Source organism: Nilaparvata lugens, chromosome 1 (assembly GCF_014356525.2).
Source record: "Nilaparvata lugens isolate BPH chromosome 1, ASM1435652v1, whole genome shotgun sequence".
Classification (NCBI taxonomy): domain Eukaryota; kingdom Metazoa; phylum Arthropoda; class Insecta; order Hemiptera; family Delphacidae; genus Nilaparvata; species Nilaparvata lugens.
Genome location: NC_052504.1, coordinates 48535362 through 48556115, shown reverse-complemented (window position 1 = coordinate 48556115; position 20754 = coordinate 48535362). Strand labels below are relative to the sequence as shown.

The 20754-nt window shown below is 34.6% G+C and overlaps 1 protein-coding gene across 9 annotated transcripts in view; it reads left to right on the top strand.

Annotated features, from left to right (window-relative positions):
- LOC111054079 (zinc finger protein rotund) overlaps positions 1-20754 on the top strand; it is a 266315-nt gene that overhangs the window by 157445 nt on the left and 88116 nt on the right. For 8 of the 9 annotated variants that reach the window (XM_039435481.1, XM_039435524.1, XM_039435533.1 and 5 more), the window contains exons 5-6: positions 7665-7733; positions 17080-17306. In XM_039435481.1, coding sequence (XP_039291415.1) covers positions 7665-7733; positions 17080-17306 — 296 coding nt within the window. The remainder of the gene's footprint in view (positions 1-7664; positions 7734-17079; positions 17307-20754) is intronic. The other variant, XM_039435519.1, reaches the window with a different exon arrangement.

Sequence of the window (20754 nt, the reverse complement as noted above, 5' to 3'; positions counted from 1 at the left end):
TCAACCTAGAAATATAGTAAAAGATTACTATAGTAGAAGATTATAGTAAAAATTATCTAGTCAATGTAGACAAAACATTTATCCGATTATGACCTCATTAAATGACCTCCCTAATGATAAGGCACTGGGAAAGGATATAATATGAGAAATTTGGAGAAAATGTTGTTCTCCAACGAGCTGACTGCAATGTTATTCCGATACAAATTTACTATGAAGCCAGAAGTTGATAATATCGATCATTGGTGAAGATCTTGACTGCATACAAATATCTATTTATCTATGATAGATCAGAGTTAACAGCCACACACGCTCAGAAGTATTAGGCTATGACCTGATTTTTATTTCATAGATATTAATAATTATGTCTAGCCACAACCACTTTAACTGTAGGAAGTTTGTGGGCACGGCTATACCTGTAGGCTGCTTAAACTGATTTGAAATTCATATTCATTGATAACTGAATCTAGAACTGAGAACTATACTATCTGGTCTTGATCCTACTACAACCAATGGTCCCTTTTCAGTGCTGTCAAGACATTTTCTTGTATTATATTAATTTCCAAGTGATAGATATTATAAAAAACACACACATTATCAGTTGTTGAGTTTCGTCTAGGTGAATACATAGATAGTAAATAATGTCGATTTGTTTTACGATTTATCGATACAGATGGAAGGTAATATATTCCACTTATCCTGAATAACAATTCAATATCATATAAGTTTCTCAATAAAAAGGGAATAATTGTCCAGTTGAATACTTTATTTTGTGCTAGTGATTGTTGATTTATTTTATTATTCAGATAAAAAGTAAATGTGAAAGTCTAGATTCAATGTTTCACCTCCTTGATCGGCATGAAAGTTTGATGATATTGCGCATCTAAATTAACCATAACATTTGAGTAATGTTTCAAGTTCATTTTGTTGAGAGCTATCAATACTGACATTTCTGTCGGAATAAGAACAAAGTTCCAATCAGCAAACCTCATTTTTCTGGATAATGTAGCGACTTCCGCTTTATTTATAAGGCGATCGCGGACCTGTACGACCATAATTCATGAGAGACATGATTTGTTAGCATAATTGCCGCTAAAATTAGGGCAATGCAGCCTATCTCTTCATTACGATCTTGGAGCTTGCAAGTCTGTTAAACTTTCAAAATGAAAAGCGCTTGTTAAAACTAGTCGAGAATAAGTCTGGACGTATGATCATCTAATAAATCTTGCTGAAAGCTGATCATTTATTAATCCTGACCATTCTCTTAGACCGATTGGGAGGCATAAGCAGTTGTCAGAAGTCAGCTAGTTGGATATCTCAATCTTGAGCTCGTAAAATTAGTTGAGAGTGAACTGGTTAAATGCATGTCAACTGGGCGCACAAACTCTGTTATCAAATTCCCTCTTTGCAGCACCGAGTCTTTGTTATTATTACGATTTATGACACTCGTTTGGCTATCTCAAGCATGACGGAAATGAATATAACCAACCGTTCTTAAATGACGGAGAGATTCACGACCGGGACGGACCTTGAAATATCTACATCTCCCACCTATCATCAAGAATAAAGTCATTAAAGCGGATACTAATTACTGTATTTGTTTTGTTATGAAACACATCAACTTATTGAACTGAGATGATTTATTCAGAATACACAATTAAAACTAAGGTAAGGACTGAAGAGGTAAGGGATAGTATCAATCTATATTTATTATAACTGTAGATACTATGGCAAGTCCAAGACAGGTCTCTCTCTATTCAATGTCTAAGGTAATATCTACTGATACTTTGAAATAATTTAAATCGGTGAAGATTTTTCTAATTTATTGTAACTTAATATGAGAACCTCATATTTATTTTTAAAAATAACATTGTTATTTCAAATTTTCCTTTTTATAGTATACTTTGTGAACATCTTAATTCTCAAATCTATTCATTGTGAACAAGTCAGTTCTAAGTTACTCGAACTTTGAATAATATTACAATCAATCAAGAAGTGACAGTTTCATGAATCTATCATATTAAACCAGAGATATGATTCATCAGAGCACCGACTTAAAACTTGTTTCCGGATTTAGAAAACCTTCTAGAGATGTCAATGCTAAATTTATTTATGTTTTTATCAGAATTTCGTTTTAGAATTTGATGTTATTATTTTAATCTTCTGTTTGGGTTTGCTCTCAATGTGGTTATATGGTCATCGTCAAGAATCTTGAGTGAATTGTTCGTTTGAAAAATTCAAAAATCAATAAATAGAAAAGTCACACATCATTAGTCCCCTCAATACTCCTAATTTTTTCTGGTACTATTCTCTACTCAAGTCTTCTCTAGTCTATTTTACTCTAATGTACTCTCCCTTTAAATATTTCCTATACTAGTAGTCTACCTATTACTTCATACTACCATAGAGAAAAGATAGCATAAGAAGATATACCATGGTTAGCCGATAGTCTTAGTAGTTCTTTTTTGTGAAGCTATGTGACGCTGGTCTCTCGTGAAGCTATGAGTATCTCATACTGTGTCGTTCTTACATTCTCACCCGGCCAGAACAGTGATAATAGACAGTAGTCGACAGTAATCAGCATGCCTGAAATTTGAAACATGAACGTCTTATACTATGACATATCTTCTCATGCTATCTTTCCTCTATGATACTATGTACTGAACTCCACTCTATTCAATTCCATACTTCTCTACTCTACTATACATCATTATCTACTCGTCTCCACTCGATTCTACTATAATCTGGTATACTGAGCAAGTGAGAATTTGATCTCCAAACAAACGTGCCAAACACCTGACATGTGATCCTCTAATCATGTAGGAAGTGACATTTGAAGTGGGCGGTAACAGTAGCGAGCATCGCGGAAGCGGGCAACGAAAAACCGCGCGTCAAGGTCCGAGCGCGTGACGTGCTGTAGGGACGCAGCCGGCGCTCACTCAGTCCCCGCGGTGATGGTCCAAGGCGACTGACAACCGAGTGAAGGCGAGCCAGCCGCTCCGGAGTCTCCCTTGCACAATCGCCCAATAATTGGACACTTGGACACCCGACACACAAATCTCCTCAAGGCGAGGCGGCGGTCCCGGTTGCAGATCTCTATCAAGCGGCTGCCCAAACATTTCTCAGTTCACATCATGTACATTCGTTCAAATGTTGAAGCGGAATAACGGAATACAGGGCGTTGGTCCGGCATATATTTGATGCTGACATTTTATGATCGCTTTCAGATTTGGAATGTTAAACTGAGATCAAGGGTATGTTATATGAACATATTCAGGAGTCGGAATTTTTCTTAGCTAAATTGAATTGACTACAACCCAATCACTAAAAATAGGCGGTGTTGCTGACTTTTTCCCACCTATGATGATTTGGTGGGTGAGATTTCTAATGTCAAACCACATTCAGAGGCATTTTGGATGTAAAGAGAGAAGCCCTGTGATAACCAAATAGACTTTAATACAGCTGAATAAATAAATAGAAGGTTGGAGGTCCTGAATTTGTTGATGGCTGACATTATCTTGTCTATGATGTTTTTATTTTGAAAAAAATATAAGTAAGATCTGAACTTTTGAACCAGGATCCGAAATCTGATAAGATGTCAATGCTGTCTACCACTTAAATTGAGACTAGAGTAGGTAATAGGATGGTGATCTTGTGATGTGAGAGTGTGGAGTAAAATAGTACCTACAATAGTAAGCTTAAAGAAGTAATAAGATAAACTCTGAAATGGAAGTTTTGTTGGATAACATATCAAGAATACCCTCAAATGAAAGGAAAGCTCTACTCCTAATTCTTAATTCTTAAACTAGAAACCGAAAAAAAACAGTAGAATAAGAAAAAGAAGAAGAATCGAAACAATTGCATCAACATACAAAGTAAGTTGATTGTTGACAAAGTTCTTGGAGGCAATACATTCTCAATATGCTTCTTCCAAAAAAGCAATCAGTCACTTCAAACTAGAAGGAATTAGTTAGAAGGAGATAGATCGATGAGATTTAACATTACAAATAGTAGCTACATAGTACCCTACAAATTACTTCAACAGATACTATATCTCAAAATCTCTCTGAGCTGGTTGTCAAATACATTTAAACCTATTTGGTTTAGTTTGAGTTAGATTAGCCGTGTCCAGTGAGACAAATGACAGGGAACAGGGAACTCTTATACAGGACAATTGGACGCGCAAAAACCAAACATGTCGATATACTTCATAAGATCAATTCAGCATCGGTCAGTGCCTTTGTATTTTTAAACCTTGCGCGTCATATTTTCGGAGGATGATGAGGTTGCCATGGATGTTATTAGGCCCCAGTGGGCAGTTTTTGCTGGCCGCTTAATTTCCTATGCAGCGCGGCTTTTCTGTGCCTATTCCCTCTATCCTTCCTATATCTCTTCCCTATCCCTGTTATCCGCAGCCTGCATGATAGCTGGAATTGAGAGACTGTTGTGCAGACCCGAGGCCACCTGAATTCCCCGGTCGGTGATTGGGTAAATGGCCCCAGTCTCACCATTCTGGTGAGTCCCACGTTGCAAACCTCAGACCAGATCCCAATTGGCTGTTTATTCCGCAACAATAGCTGTTGGCCACAATGGATTTTGATATAGTGTTGTATTTGGTCAGAGCAAAAATAGTGAACATGTATTATATGGGACTGTTTACGCTGGAAATTCTCTTTCTCTAATGGGACCACGTCGGTTCTATTCGACTTGGTTGTGATCCGTGTATTTCAGGACAGGAATCAATATGAAAATCAATGATCAAAGATTTGTGAATAATCAATCAATTCTCGAATGAGAAAGATTCGGAATGTAATTCAAGCACTGAAATAGTTGCTCCATTCCAACTCTTCAATATCTGCATTTTCCAATGTGAAGATAATTATAACTAGACTTAGACTGATTCATGTTATACTCCACAATTGAGATCTGATTGAGATATGAAATACTATCATTATAAGAATATTTCATAATTGTATTATGAGTTTTTTATGGAAGTTGGTATCACTTCTCACTCATGTGTAAATAGCAATCAATATATGTCAAAATTAGCAAGTCAACTATGTGAGCAGCCTAAGGGATACTGCAATGGCAGATTCACCAAAGGATGAGTTCAATAAATCCAAGTGAGAAAGCGACTCCATTATTTTGCCTACCTCAAACAATACTATGAATATAACACAACGATTGTATGTGAAATATCAATGTCAATCAAGTGCATAAATAAGTTATCTGGTCATGCAGTATTTCCGCCAAACTGCAGTAATAATTGATCTGTTTTACATAATATTTCTATTCATTCTGTTTATCATAATTTGACAGATCAATTGGAGCTTCGGATGTATTTAACGAAGTAGAAAAACAGGTTTACGAATTGAAAGGGAAGGAAATCAAGGTCAAGCAAGTAAAAATAGACAAACAGTCGTTTCATCCTTGAAAAGCTATAATGTTTTGGATCCATGTCTAAATTATATTTTATCACTTGACTTTCCATTATTAATTGTGCCATTACAATTTTTTTTTCAATGAACGAAAGAAGAGTGAGTCGCTGTGAGGGCTGTATAGTGAGATTCACTTCTGTCAGTAATTCTCGTAAATAACATCAATGCCTCTCATATCGACAATGCTGACAGATTGATTTGAATCTCAGTTTAGTTGGATAGATTTACTTCTGTCAGTATATTCTCATGACTAACATGAGTGGGTTGCAACTGAAACAATGCTGACAGTTGTAAGTGAATGTGAGTGAAGTTGGAGAGTTGCCCCGAAGCCAGTGAGCCACTGAAGATCGATGTGTCCTATAAACTGGCTGGGCGAATCGGGGCCAATCAGATGCATCGGCCGCTGCCTTTTGAAGTGTGGGGGAGACAAGGAGACACGATTACCACAATGCGTGCAGTTCTTGCTTCTTGGCTCTCATTAAGAGAAACAGCTCCTGCCTGATCATCCGTTTGTTTGCTGGCTGACAGATTCCGAACATTTGCCTCCCGTTCAGCGATGGGAAGAACCTGATTCGACGGGTCGTTGAACCGAATCTGTGAGCTAGTGCCGTTTCCATTCAATTACAAAAATATTGTCAACCGGCCCTCATTGGTTGACGCGGATCGATCAGAAGTTCCAATGGACTGAGTTATGGTGAAGGAATTTCGCGAAGGGAATGGATGTAGGGTAATTTATGATTGTATGATAATTGTCCGTTTTTGCTGAGGGCAGTGGCGTATCCAGAAACCCCCACCAAAGGAGGGTCTGGAAATTTTTGAAAACATACCTTCAAATTGCTGCGATTTCATGCAATCACCACTTGAAAACTCATATTCCATTCAAGTTCATTGTGTTGTGTTCCGTAGGCCACTTATTATTCTCCCTTACATCAAATAGAATGGAATGGAATAGAATTTCTAAGTCATTAAATGTTGCAAAAAAATAATAATTTAGTGGCAGCCATGGATATTAGATGCATGCTAGCATGCTATTATTTTGGCTCCAAAACAATTTTTAAACAAACTTCAACATCATAGGCTTCGTTTGAACTGAATTCACAATTATTTTCAAGTTTTCATTATTTTTACTTGAGTGCTCAAATATTTTTGGAGGGGGAACCATTTTCCTGAATATGGGGGGATGTGTTTCCCTGTTCAAGGTGGAAACCACGCCCGTTGATCAGAGCTTGGAAATTTTGGAGTACTGTAGAAAAACCTGCTAGAGCATTGTTCAAAGATAATATTATGAACTACTATTTATATCAGTCACACTTTTCAATTACATGCATGGAACTAAATAAACAATTATCAACTAGATGGTAAAAAGTAACAGAATTAGCTTCAAAGTTTGAAGTGCTATCTTAGTCCCTTCGCACTAGACCACTCATTATCTAGCTTTAATAACTATAATATCATTACTCTATTCTCTCCCCCCTATATCATATTTTCTTGGTTTCCACAGTATGAAAAATATAATATGGCTGATAAGGCTACAAAAAAAAAATTATGTCCTATTACACCACTGGCTGAGGGTGATTGATTCCAGATTTGTTCCTGGATGATGAGAATGATGATGATTGGACATTTTAAGGTAATTGAAGTTACCTAAATGATATCCTCAGTTATGAAATGCATCAAAACTTTGTACTAGAAGTAACAACTGCTTATCAAGTGGGCTCTTAACATTTGGGGTGTGATTTCGATGCCCCTTGAAGTAGCCTGTTGAAGTAGCCTGAAACTCTTACCCAAACAATATTATTATTAATTTGTTCTTATAAACAGTACTAATTTGAGAGTCATGTACAACAAATCTGTATTTGAATTATGTTGCTGCTTTTTACTAATGTATTCACGGGAATACATAGAAGTTGAAAGTTAATGAATAGAAAGACTTCACAACTACTCAGAAAAATGAAAGTTCATTTACACTGTTAATAATCTTCTACATAATTATTTTTCGAGATATATATTCTCTTTCCCAATGTATCTTATTCATGACAAGTAAATATTGATTCACGTATTTCAACTGTTTGTATTCAGAAGTTTTAAATTGCTGAATCCATTCATTTCGGAACATTTTCTAGTTAAATGTCAATGAATTTATTTGTGAATTATGAACATATTTTTTCAAATCATAGTCATATAGGATAAACATATTCAAATATTGTTGGCATCTTTGGTATTTTTCAGAAGAGGGGTCTGACAGATGGTTTGGGCGCCACTTTTGGAAGGGGCCCTGGAAACCTAGCTACTCAACAGGTAACTAGGATATATCATTGACATATTGGAAATTTACATTTGTTTGTTTTATTTTATAATGATTTTAGCATATGATGGAATAGACAAAACCTTAATCTGGTATCATGATGGAAATTCTATAATTATTATATGTGTTATGAAATTCAACCCAATATTTCACATATCGAATATCAATACAGAGGTCATGAATGCAATCACAAACAAAAAGTGTTGATCCATTCTACTGTATAATCCTGTAGTCTCAGACAGTCATGTTGAAGTACAAAGAATCAAAGTCTCTCAAATACTTTCCGCCAATAATTCTTAACTCGCTCATTAATTCATCTGGGGATCATTTTAAAAATATGAAATTTGGATCGCAGGATTGAAATGACGAGCTCCAGTCTTCAGGACTTTTTGCACATGAATGTAATCCCTCATTCGATTATTAACATTACCATAATAACATAATAGCTCGATGGGAGACCTCTCTCACCTGCTTCTTGAACTAATAATCAATTCAATCTCTGGAATTAAACAACGTTTTACTTGTACGAGCAGGCACATGGCAATTTATATCAATTTTGCTCAAGGTTGAAAATGTGTCTGGTTAGAACGACTGCTTAAAATACCTGTGGCTTTCAATGTTAGATTTCTACTGCTCCGGGCAGACACAGTAGGGAACCAATTCAAATGACTTCAGAGTATTGATCTCAATATTCAACGAGGATAAATTGCTATTAGGTAAAATAAATCAATTCAATTAGAATGTTGATTTATATAAATTATTTATTATAAAACTCAGCAAGGAGAACGTGTCCACGGTTGGCAGTTTGCAAGTGTTCTTATAAAGTTCAAAGTCTCAGGTTTTGATGGAATTAATTATTCTCGTTTCACCGTTTCATTTTCTCAAACATATGAATCTTTCCATAATACTGTCCTTAGGATAAGAATGATAGATATACATGATAATCCTTACAAGCTCACATCAACTCGATTGATGAAATCATTAACATGGAAGGATATGAATTCAAATTAAATTTATAGGTTAAAAAGGGTAGGAATACAGAGGAAAAGTTTACTATCAGGGGAAGGGTATGCAGTATGCAACACATGTAGCATTTCCACCCGTTCATTTGTGAATTCATCTTGAAGGAATTTCACTGGTGAGTTGAAGATGATGATTGATAAACTATTGCGTATAACACTATCATGTTTCTGAAGATCTAATACTATTAGTTGTACAAGTAAAACGATTAGATTTAGAACCATTATATATGATGCTGTCTAATTTTATGCCATTTCAGTTTCATTCAACTCATTACATTATTTTTGTTTCTCTTTACATCTCCCGAATTATTATTCTCATTATTATTCTTCAACTCGATCATCACGTGCATCACGTTATCGAAGTGTTTGGAGTAAATTGTAAATATGTTTATGCCCGGTTCCATCAAGCTTCATCAGGACATTTCAACATGGTCAACTTAGATACGGTTCACAACTATTGCACTGGAACAATATGATCTCTACGGGGATAGTCACTATCGATAATTTGTTCCTTGATCAATATTGTTGAGCGTAACCGGCTTAGATAGTTCAGATGTCTTTTCCGAGCTCGGTGAAACCCAAGAATAGTATATAGAATATAAAATATACCCAAGAATAATATAGCTATATACTATCCTTGGGTGAAACCGGGCATTGGAGATTGGAGTTGTATAGGAGCATCAAGATGCCTATAAATAATCTATTATCAACTGATGTTGAAAGGCCGTTCAGCAACAGTAATTGATATTCAAACAGATGGAATAATGAACATTCATCAAATGAAATGAAATAAAAAGTGTAATCAGGTTTTTTCTGGAAAATACATTTGTAAAAATATACAGAGACATGAAGATTCCAATTGATAAATATTTTCCAAGGTTAAAAGACAGACCAGCAAGAGAAGCTGATATAAATCATTATCAATCTTGAAGGATTGTGAAAACTTGTCTGAATCAATTGGAACTGCCAGCGTGAAGCTGCTACTGTTAAACAAACAATAAATCTCGTCAAGTTGAAACGTGGAAACACTCGTTTGTACAAATAATGTTAAAAGGTAGCTAAGCCAATAAGAAGGCGTGCACCTAGCTGATCAGCCACGCCTTTTTTGCGTTAACACTTATTAATCAACGCTATCTTTTTTTCGGTTTGAACATTGTGCGTCGCGGGTTTTTTTATATTTGTTTGCATTGTTGGCAAGACGTATGGGCGGAACACACGTGCTGTACTAGATGACCAATCAGACACGTGCATCTTGACTCACTATTCCACTACTACTTATGTTGAAGCTCGGCCTTCGTCTCCACCTTTGACAAATACACGCATTTATTTGCATAATTTCCACGCCTCGACCAGGTTATGTTGTAGATTTTTTATTTCTCATCATCCAGAGAGCTGGAATCTATTATCAGCTCAATTTTAAGCCTCGACAAAGCTATGATTTAAAGCAGCACATTCAGATATTTGAAATACATTATCAAACGAACTTCTACACCGCAACGAAGTCATGATGTATCTAGTTTGTCTCTTATTGAGATTCCAAACCCATTATCATCATAACTTTGAATAAGTAGCCTAAACCCTACTGTTTGAAATTTTCTCATCCATGCAAAGGATTCATTATAAAAAACTACTCTATATCAATGTTTTGTGTACATACCAAGAGTAATATTGTATTTGAATATTAATCAGTAATTTATGCAGTGATTTCTTGTTTGATTAGTTGATTCTGTAGTTTCATCGAATTGGTAGAAACCCAACCAATATCAATAATTTCGAGTTCATTAATATTCCTTTCAATCTTGTCAGAACCTGGAAAAAGAGAGAAGCATTAATTTTCTGTAGGTTTTAAATGTCAGATCAACTAGTTTCATAAACAGGCCTACGAGTTTATTCAACAAGTGCTCTTCCTTAATAACTACGTTTTTCGCTGCGCATTTAAATAAATTAACGTAGTTAAGTGCAGGAGTATGCTGAGGATTGCTCGCGATAAATTTTTCATTACTTGTCAAATCGTCTGATATTTCAAGATTCCCATCTCAGTCTTACATATAAGAAGGAGATCTCTTTTTTCTTTTTCAAGTTCTTTCTTAAGTATTTTATTTTAAGTATGTTTTTTTTATTGCAAAGGATTCTATATCTATACGGTATTCGTTATAGGAATGAGCAAGGAATTGATAAAATTATGAGTTGCGTAGATTTCTCTCTGAATCTCTCCATGTGGCTGAAGGTTCAATTCATCCATTCTCACTTAAGCTTCAAATAATATAGAATACAACATACACCTTCTCCAAATACTACATACAATTTCAATAAATTCTTAAACATTTAACTGTATATTTGTATATATTTCACATATCAACGTATCTCATCCATGAATAAAACTCATCATCATTCAATTATCAATTGTTTCAAGATTATTTGAATTGATTAACTTGTTTAATTGAAAAGAGAATTGCATTATGAGGTTTTGGTTTTAATAGAGTATAAGGTTGACTTCGGACAAGTAGGAAAACGATGTATCACTCTCTTCATTTGAAATGTATCAAGAAAATTCAACTATTAACATTCTATGAATTTTAAATATTCACTTCGAATATGGACCAGCAGTTGATGCTTCATTTGAGCAAGTATCTTATTTTATGGAACTGACCGATTGCGGAAATTTGGAAGTGTATAATTCGGGCGTTGATTTAACAATGGCTTGCTCAGCTGAGAAAAAATCAATTGAATAATTGTTGTAACTGCCCATTATTAGGGAAGCAACCTTGCTTGGCTAATCTTTACTTTGAACGTGACCTTGAAGCGTCATAATATTCAGACATCATCCGCGCTTCATTGCCCGGCTCATTTCTCATCCGGAACTCACTGCCAAATTAGAGCTTAGTAGATTTGTATTATATTCCAGTCATTATAATATCATATACCTCCAGATTTTGGAATCTTACAACTGTATTATGGATGACTCTCAAGTGAACCTTCAGAGGATGTATATCCTTCTAGTGAGCTATTCATATAATAATAATTCTGGAAATATGTTAATATTTGAGGGGAGTTCGTTGAATCTCCTGAAATAATTAGAAAATGAAGTCAATAGTACTGAGAGGAGTTTCTTATTCGAATCAAGAATGCATTAAAATTATTGATGAGAACTAATTTGCCGTTTTGAATTTTTTATTTTTATTTTTTACTTCAACGTGTATTCAATTTTGCCAAGTGTGCAACTTGTTTGATTTGATTTGATAAGACTTGAACACTCTGTTTTTTCAATTCACCATTTCCCACAAATTGTATGTTCAACTGTGTTTGCGATGAGAGTTTCTGCTCCTTATTAATTGACTACTGTAAAACACCTCACTGGGAATAGAAGTGCATTTTTTCGCTCATTCTTTACTTCCCCTGCAATATTCGAATTTCAGTCTCTTCAAGCCGTCTTTTCTCTCTCCATCTATCAGTACCCTCTTGAAAACGTTCCTTCTCACTCTCACTGATATGCTTTTTCACTTTTTCTCTCAGTAAACAGTTGACGAGCGAAGTAGCCTATAATTACGAGCTCGAGACCTGCACTTACCTTGTTCTCAATAAGTAACTCACTACACACCGGTTTTCTAAAATGCGTGCGATCACTTTTCGATGGAGATAATTTACATGTTATACAAAAACAACTTCTATTTTCAGCGATAATTATAATATTAACTATAACCCTAATTTCCAGTATTTATAAGTCAAGGTCGGCTATTACTGGTTATTAGAGATCTATAGATGTGATATACCTGCTAGTATTGATTGAAAATCAAGTTCAATCATAATATGTCTATCAGAAGTGTGATAGTTGTATGCTTATCACATAATTGACAAGACATAAAAGTTCTGCTTCCATGTTCTTGTATTAGGCATAGAGGAATGACTATTTGTATGCACTTGCTTTATCAATGTTTTCTCCCCAAAAGATAGCCATATAATTATAACTTCGGCAATGATAGGGTAGAGATATCCTTTGAGGAAACTTTGGGAAAATTGGTTCAAATTGAACCAAATGCTAGAGTAGTGACTAATTTGGAAAACGAAGCCTTGTTTCCAAATCTTAAGATTATTTTTTTGATCATCTAATCTGAGATATTCAAGTGAAAGGTTATATGATGTTTTTCGAAATCATTGAGGAATCTTGAAAGGACTGCAATATTAACTATATTTCTCTTCGATGAGAATGGGAATTTTTCTAATGGGGCCATGACATTTGATGAATAGAGTTTGAGGAAAATCTCCTGATTCAAACACTTGCTTCTTATTTGAATAAACTTGTTCTCCATAGAACAAATTATAAAAATTCCTAACCAATTTAATTACATAAAAGAATAAAGTTGATCGAATATATTTTCAACTAGCTGGCCCGGCGAACTTTGTACCGCAAAATACTTTAATTCATATCATGGCATTTTTCAACAGCAAAATAAATAATTTACTAAAAATCAATTACTTCTGAACACCAAAGACAACACAATTGTTCGAAACAAAGCATTGTCATTAGAGCATGTAAGTCTTTAGAGCATGTCTTTAGAGCATCTTGAGAGACCGGACTCCATGAGTCGAATGATCCAAGTGCAACCAAAAAGGATGTCTGGGTCACCCGAGACATAGATTGGCTATCTTGAGAAAGGAGCATTATAGTGGAATAATAATATCATAGAGAAACAATAGCGTAAGGGAAAACATTGGGACAGCGTAAAACAATGGGATATCTACTTACGCTCTCGTTTCTCTATGATAATTGTTTTACGCTATCCCAATTTTTTCCCTTACGCTATTGTTTCTCTATGATATTATTATTCCACTATAATGCTCCTTTCTCAAGATAGCCAATCTATGTCTCGGGTGAACCAGACATCCTTTTTGGTTGCACTTGGATCATTCGTCTCATTCGACTCATGGAGTCCGGTCTCACAAGATGTCAAACTATCAAACGATAAACCGAAAAACTTCAATATATAAGTTGATCACAATTACTTAGCATTGACATATAATAGTGCTGATTCAGATTGACGGTTGATGCTGTTGGCTCAACCCTCCAATAAGTTTATGAGATTCTGATAGGACAGTTTGGAAAGGAAAACTAGTGATGAATGCCTCTAGGAAGATTGCAATAAATTTTCAAGGAAATAGATGAGGAACAATAAGAATTAAATGCTACATTTTTTGGTTCTTAGTTCTCGAATTTTAATAAATTTGATTATTGATTTTTCACAAACTGAGTTTGAGACGCATCTTTACATTCATTTATTTATTCATTGGATTAAAAATTACTATATCGTAATAAAAAAACAGGCTCAATTACGCAGCTTACATTACGTAATCCAATATTGTAACTATAGAAACAGTAGTAAAAATAGCTGATTCAAAAGAAACATTATTGCTTGTATTTTATCAATACTGTAATATCATACTATTGACGCGAAATGAGATTAAATGCAAACTTGAGATTAAATGCGGGCCAGTGCAATTCAAATCAATAACTTTCCGTTTTGTTTTGAGGCAGCGATAGTAAGTTCACGGTTGCAATCTAGGTATTTAAATAGCTCAGACACCAACAACGAGTGGGTAGGGGTTTGCGTGGAGAGGAGGGTGGTGGATGGTTGATAGGGAGGGAAGACGAATTACTCCCTGCGGGGAAAGTTCATTGCGTGATGAGGGAGAGGGGTGTAGAGAATTGAGAACTTGTCTCACTCTTGGCTGCCAAATGTTTAGCTCGCGGTCTACACGCATTGTTGACAATGTAATCTGGCATCTCGAGAGCTGTTGTCCAATACATGCGCTCACAAACACCTCCAACTCGAAAAAATGATGATACACAAAAGTGATGCATACGTTTTTCTTTATTGCGCATCTCGGCGTCAGTCAATTTATGCCGGAGATCTTCTGCCTTGAAAAAACGCCAAGTTTAAAAAAAGATTCGCTACCAAAGACGAGCGCCGCCGACCGTTCTCAACCGACTGGCTAGTAGCTAGTTCATAGCTTCATACTGCTTTGCTAAATTGAAAGATCCGAAGCTTGCTCAACTCACTGATTTCCTCTAGTGAGCGTATCACGACAATAATTAATCAATGATTGGATGGTCGCATTTTTATAATCTGCCGCAGAAGACAAATGAAATGATAGAAATAATTAAAATGAAAAAATACTGTGGTGACTATTTACGGAGTAACTAATATCATTCATACCAACTTTCAATTCAATTCAAATTTTATTTATTCAAACTCACAATATTCACAATCAGAATCAATAAGAAAAACAAAAACACACAGCTCAGTAAGATAAAAAATAATTAATGGAAGATTAATAAAATAAATACTGGTATGTTTTATTAGAAATGCGGTGAATTTGTGAATTGGAATAAAAAATACTACCTGCTGGAAGTATACAATACTCCACGTTTGCAAGCAGGAATGAATATCACTTCAACTAATTTTAAATGCATGAATAAAAGGAGAAAGAAAAAGGAAAGAGAAAGAAAAGACTAGCAACCATTCACTCTCACATTCACTCACCTTGCACACTTTCCAATAACAGCTCATCTTACTAATGCTTATTGCAAGCCACCAAAATTACATTTAAACTACGAAATAACATTAAATAAGGATTCTAAATGGTCAGGCATAAGACCTCTGAGCCATCTAAGAATTCTTTTTTCGAAAACAAGTTGATTTTGAACCCTCTTGATTTCAATTGGGATGTTATTAAAAGACTTGGGGCCAAGAAATACAAACGATTTCTGGAAACAAGTGGTATACGATTTGAGAAGTCTCAGTAAATCAGTCTTCCTGGATATACGCAAAGCTTTTGATACAATACATCATAGTACTTTGTTCAATAAACTGGAGTCCTATGGTTTCAGAGAAGTCTCGCTTAAATTGTTCAAAAGCTATCTGAGTAATAGAACCCAGTCCCTAACCATAAATGATCAATCTAGTGTAACTAACTTAACTTCTTATGGTCTTCCTCAAGGTACTGTACTTTCTCCCATCCTTTTCATACTCTATGTAAATGACTTTTTAAATTTAAGACTTCTAAACTGAACTGTGATATCCTTTGCAGATGATACTGCAGCTATTTTTCACGGTAATTCATGGAATGAAGTTCATACCATAGCTGAAAATAATAAACCTCATTCCAAATCACTTTCTCATGGACAATAAGATCAGCGGAAAAATTAAACTGGATATAAAAAACTGGACATACAGTAATTTCTTCTTCCATTTAGATATATGACTCGAGATTTCTGCTCCAGCATTGTTTTTTCATTTTTCAGTGGACTCGCTTACCTTTATTTTGAGTACCTATTCCTCTGTTTTCTTCCTTCCCCCCATTTCTCCTTTACCTTTTTCCCTCATTTCTTCTCTTCTCTTCTTTGCCTGCCTATTACATGGGAAACCATAGTTGGCTAGGTATCTTCCTCTCTTTTTTTCTCTTCTCCAACACACCCAACCACAAAGCCCATGGTTTTTTATATTTGTAACATTTTATTGTGTTTTATTTGTTTCAAATTCTTTGTAATTGTGTTTTGTCATGTTATGTGTGTTTTTAATAAATAAATTGAATTGAATTGAATTGAAATCAGCTGTCACTCTCCTAGTTTGATAGCTGGGAACATCCCTGAGCAACGTATGACCACCGTTTCCAGACATTACAAAGAACATATACAGGACCTTAAACACATACATATATCTAAGAGGCAAACATCCAAGGCACTGAAATAGAGGAAAAGAATGTTCATATCTACCCTTCCTATTTATAACACGGACTATCATCGCTAAGTTTCCTTTCAACGCAATCTACTTTATCAACCACTCTCTTCGCCAAATCTGAACCTTATATTTTTATCTGATTCCCAGAGATCTTTGTTATTCTTCCAAACTGTATTATTTAACCGAAAATGCTAAGGCTCATTAATATTCAGTTACTTGGAAAATCACATTTCCAGTATAAATTAAAATATTTCTAAAATATTTTAATAATAACAACTGTAGATGCAAATTATGTTTCACTATTTGATTGTACTCATTAGTCATCAACTCCGAATACTTCCCATGAACTCTGGGATGAACTATGAATGGGACTATTAATCCCGACTCAGTTGAGCTGAGTGGGAATAGCTCTCTAGAACTTGGGAATAATATTTTCATTGGTCTCTAATTTTGATGTTTTGAAATCCAGACTTATAGAGAAATTGTGTGAACTTTCTGAATCTAGAAACTTCTTCCAGATACCATGATTGAAACCATGTTACACAATACTATAACTCCATATTTTTTCACTTTCTCCACAGGAGGAGTCGACGACGGCCGGATGGAAGGTGTAGTGCCGGGAGGGGGCGGCATAGGGGCGGTGTACGGAGGCGGAAGGTCCCATAGTTCGAGCTCGAGTTCGGCGTCGCCGCCCCACGGGCAAGCCATGTTGGTGGTGCCGCACCCCCTCACCAACACCAAGGACCAGCACCATGTGGTCACCCAGAACGGATCCGGCAGGAAGTACCAGTGCAAGATGTGTCCGTTGGTAAGTCAACAAAACTAATAATATATTTAGTGTGTTGAAAATTACAAATCATTTGGATCCATGTATTTGAATAGCTTCCTTTGAGCTACTGTTCTCTCCACAAATGTGGTTTCGATTATGTAAATTATTGTTCAACCAAATTTTTCTAATTATGAAATGAATTTGCACATTTCCTTCTGAATTGATTCAATTATTTATTTCACAAGATATATCCGAATGTTTAGCTTCAGGGCTCTGAATAGCTCAAAAGTTGCTAGTCTTTTATAAAAGTTACTAAAGTTTTCTGAAGTTACAAATCGTGAGTGAAATCAATATCACATTGGTAATACAAAAGTCTATTACAAGTGTGAATTACATTGAAATATTGAACATCGTATAATGCACTGAACATCGGTACACCGTCATGGTACATCACACCACACGCTTAATTTAGTAAAATATTTCTACAATACACATTGGTAAGCTGAATTCTGTTTATACACAATAAAATTTGGAAAAAACTCCCGAATTTCTTTTTTTCTCACAAAAATAGTACCTGAACCGCAAGTGTATTTTTTTATTGTGAGGCCTAATTTAGTACTTGAGCCGATTTGACAGTAATCGAAAGTACGCATTTTTATTCCATAATTTAGTCGGAACTACTTCTCACTTAACAACTAATTCAAGACCTACAAATGTAACAAGCAACGTTCATAATGAGAAATTAGGTTTTATTTAGGACTGAACAAGTCCAAATCATCCCGTTTATCTTATCACTGTGTATAACTATGTATCACTATGTATAACTAATTATAGGATATTACTGGAATTATTTCTCATCACTGAATAACAGTTATTTCTGTAATGAATGCTTGAATGGATAGAGTAGCTACTTTTTCGTCTCTGCATGCAGGAGAATTTCCTTTGAGCATGATTGTTTTATTAATTCATCAATTAATAATTGTAGATAATAATGGATAGTTATAATAAAGCATGCGTTTTTCAGTTAGAATAGCTAAAATAAATTCAATCTTGTTTTCAATTATTAATTTGAATATCAGTTGAGATGGGGATTGATTAAATGAAAAAACAAGTGGTTCAATAATGCGCGGAGAGGCAATTGGAAATCCGCTAACAAATCGCCAGTCGAGTAGTGTTGGAATAAGTATCAAAACGACCAAAATCACAAAAACCAAATAATTAAATTCAAATTGTAATTATTATATTAAAATTAAGAACTGAACGACGTACGAGCACAAATAGTACCACTATTCAAATTATTCTTAGTAGAGATTTAAAATGCTTTCAACTTTAATCTTTCTACAGTAGGAATTTAGAAATTATAACTAGCATACATAATAATGAGGAAGCCTCAGTATGGAAGCACGATATTACCGTGAAATTATGTTTGAAAAATTAAAGAGCAGAATCGTATTCATATCGAGGCAAAAGTCTGATAGGGAAAATTGAACATGAGAATAATGAGTTGAATGCAATATTCCATTCAATTTTACAAGCTTGTGAGCTTGCTGCACAATATGGCTCAATCAAATGTGTTACAAGCAATTTTTGCAGCAATCTACAATGTAGACATTGCCTCAGGTTGGTTAATAAACATTTAAACATCAGAGATCCAATTAAACTCTAAAAACTTGTCAGAAAAATGAATCTGTTGTTTGAGATATATTATCTGGTTGACACTCAATTACAAAAACATTTTCCCATTTTTTTCTGATTGTTTGGGATTTTTCATATTCCATGGTCAACGTTGTAAATGAAAAATGCTTTTTTGAACTGTAAAATTTTGTGTTGAATCATTCTTAACTTCATCACACAGATTAAGATTTATATTTTCTATGATATTATTTAGCGCTCTTGGCTCTTAATGTTTTTTATGTTTTAATGGTTCATAATGTTGTAATTTTTTTACAAAATTCAATCTTGTTCTTTGATTGCCATATTAGCTCAGAAGGACTGCTGATAATGTTTGTCAATAATTCGTATTCGGAATATTATGTCCCTAGATAGAAAAGAAGATTTATAATATTCATCTGTGAACGGAATGAGCAAGATTTAAATACATAAAACTAGAAAATATTTCACTCACATTTCTCGATTTATTGATGCATATGACCTTATTTGGGTTTTTGAATCACTGGAACGCTGGTATCACTCACTAATGGTCAACAAGCTTTGAATCTTCAAGTTACAAAATATTTCTCTTGAACGAAGACGATTTATTGTGAACAGGGGCCTAATTGGAATCCACTTGGTAGGCTATTATTGGCTATTGGTAACCGATAAAATAGTTATAAATTTAGGCTGAAATCAGGGATTTATGTGAGTTAGTTCATAATGAGCCAAAGTTGGATTGATTTCAGACTAATAACAGCTCTCAAACAGCTCATTCAGTTTTTTGGTGGAATATCCAGTGAACTTTGAAAGTTGGTAATCAGTACAAATCCTCCAAATTCAGGGTGGCCGTCCATAAAAGTAAAAATTCTGCATAATATATTTATGTTCGGCTCGAATTAGGAAGAAGAATCAATTGGAGAAGAACGGCTTGACTGTATCTACATTTTAGGTTAATGAAGATTTCCTTTTAAAAGGTTTAAAATGTGGCTCCTGGCTAGCTACTAAATAAGAACCAGTCAGTCAGTCGTCGACAGGTCCAGTTTATTCAATTTCCCACCGCGGAAGAAAGAATCCAGTTTTTATCCCAGTCTGTAAACGCCAGCCAATTTGAAGATAATGCTACCAAAATTCATTTATTGATTTTCCGGCACAACATATTTTTATATCAACGCTGAGAAGATTCCTTATTATTTCCAGATATATTGAATGTGTGAACCGTATACAATTCTTTCTCTCTATAGAAATGAATAACCTGTCTGACATTAGTTAGACAGTGCTGGACATAGGAATCCACTGAGAACAATTAAATGTTCTTATTTAATCTATCAATGATTTTACTATTACTATTAGTAATTATATTTCATTGGTTAAGTGATGATACATTTTATTAAGAAATAATAATGCTTATAAGGCAATCATTATATTTGGTAGTTGCGACAGAAGTTTCATAATTCTGTTCAATTAGCCTACTTATCAAATTTGAATTTCAGTTCAAAGTGAATTGGTTCTCGAATGACGGATGTGTTATAAGTATAGAGTATTATACATATGTACTTAATACTGGAGACAGAAGTAAAATATAATAATTGGAACCACATTTCAAGTATTTTCAAGTATTACATGGATCACTATAAATATCGAATGATAAAAATCATCACCTGGAATTAAAATGGAATACATAGAAGGTTATGTAAACAAATATTCACATATTTTGGAAAATTCATTTTTGTGTGGGAAGGAAAGGAATCACTTCTCAAAAAAACAACAAAAATAATAATTTTGGAATCTTCATTATAATTGAAATCGAATGTTGAAAGAAAACAATGTTGGAAGC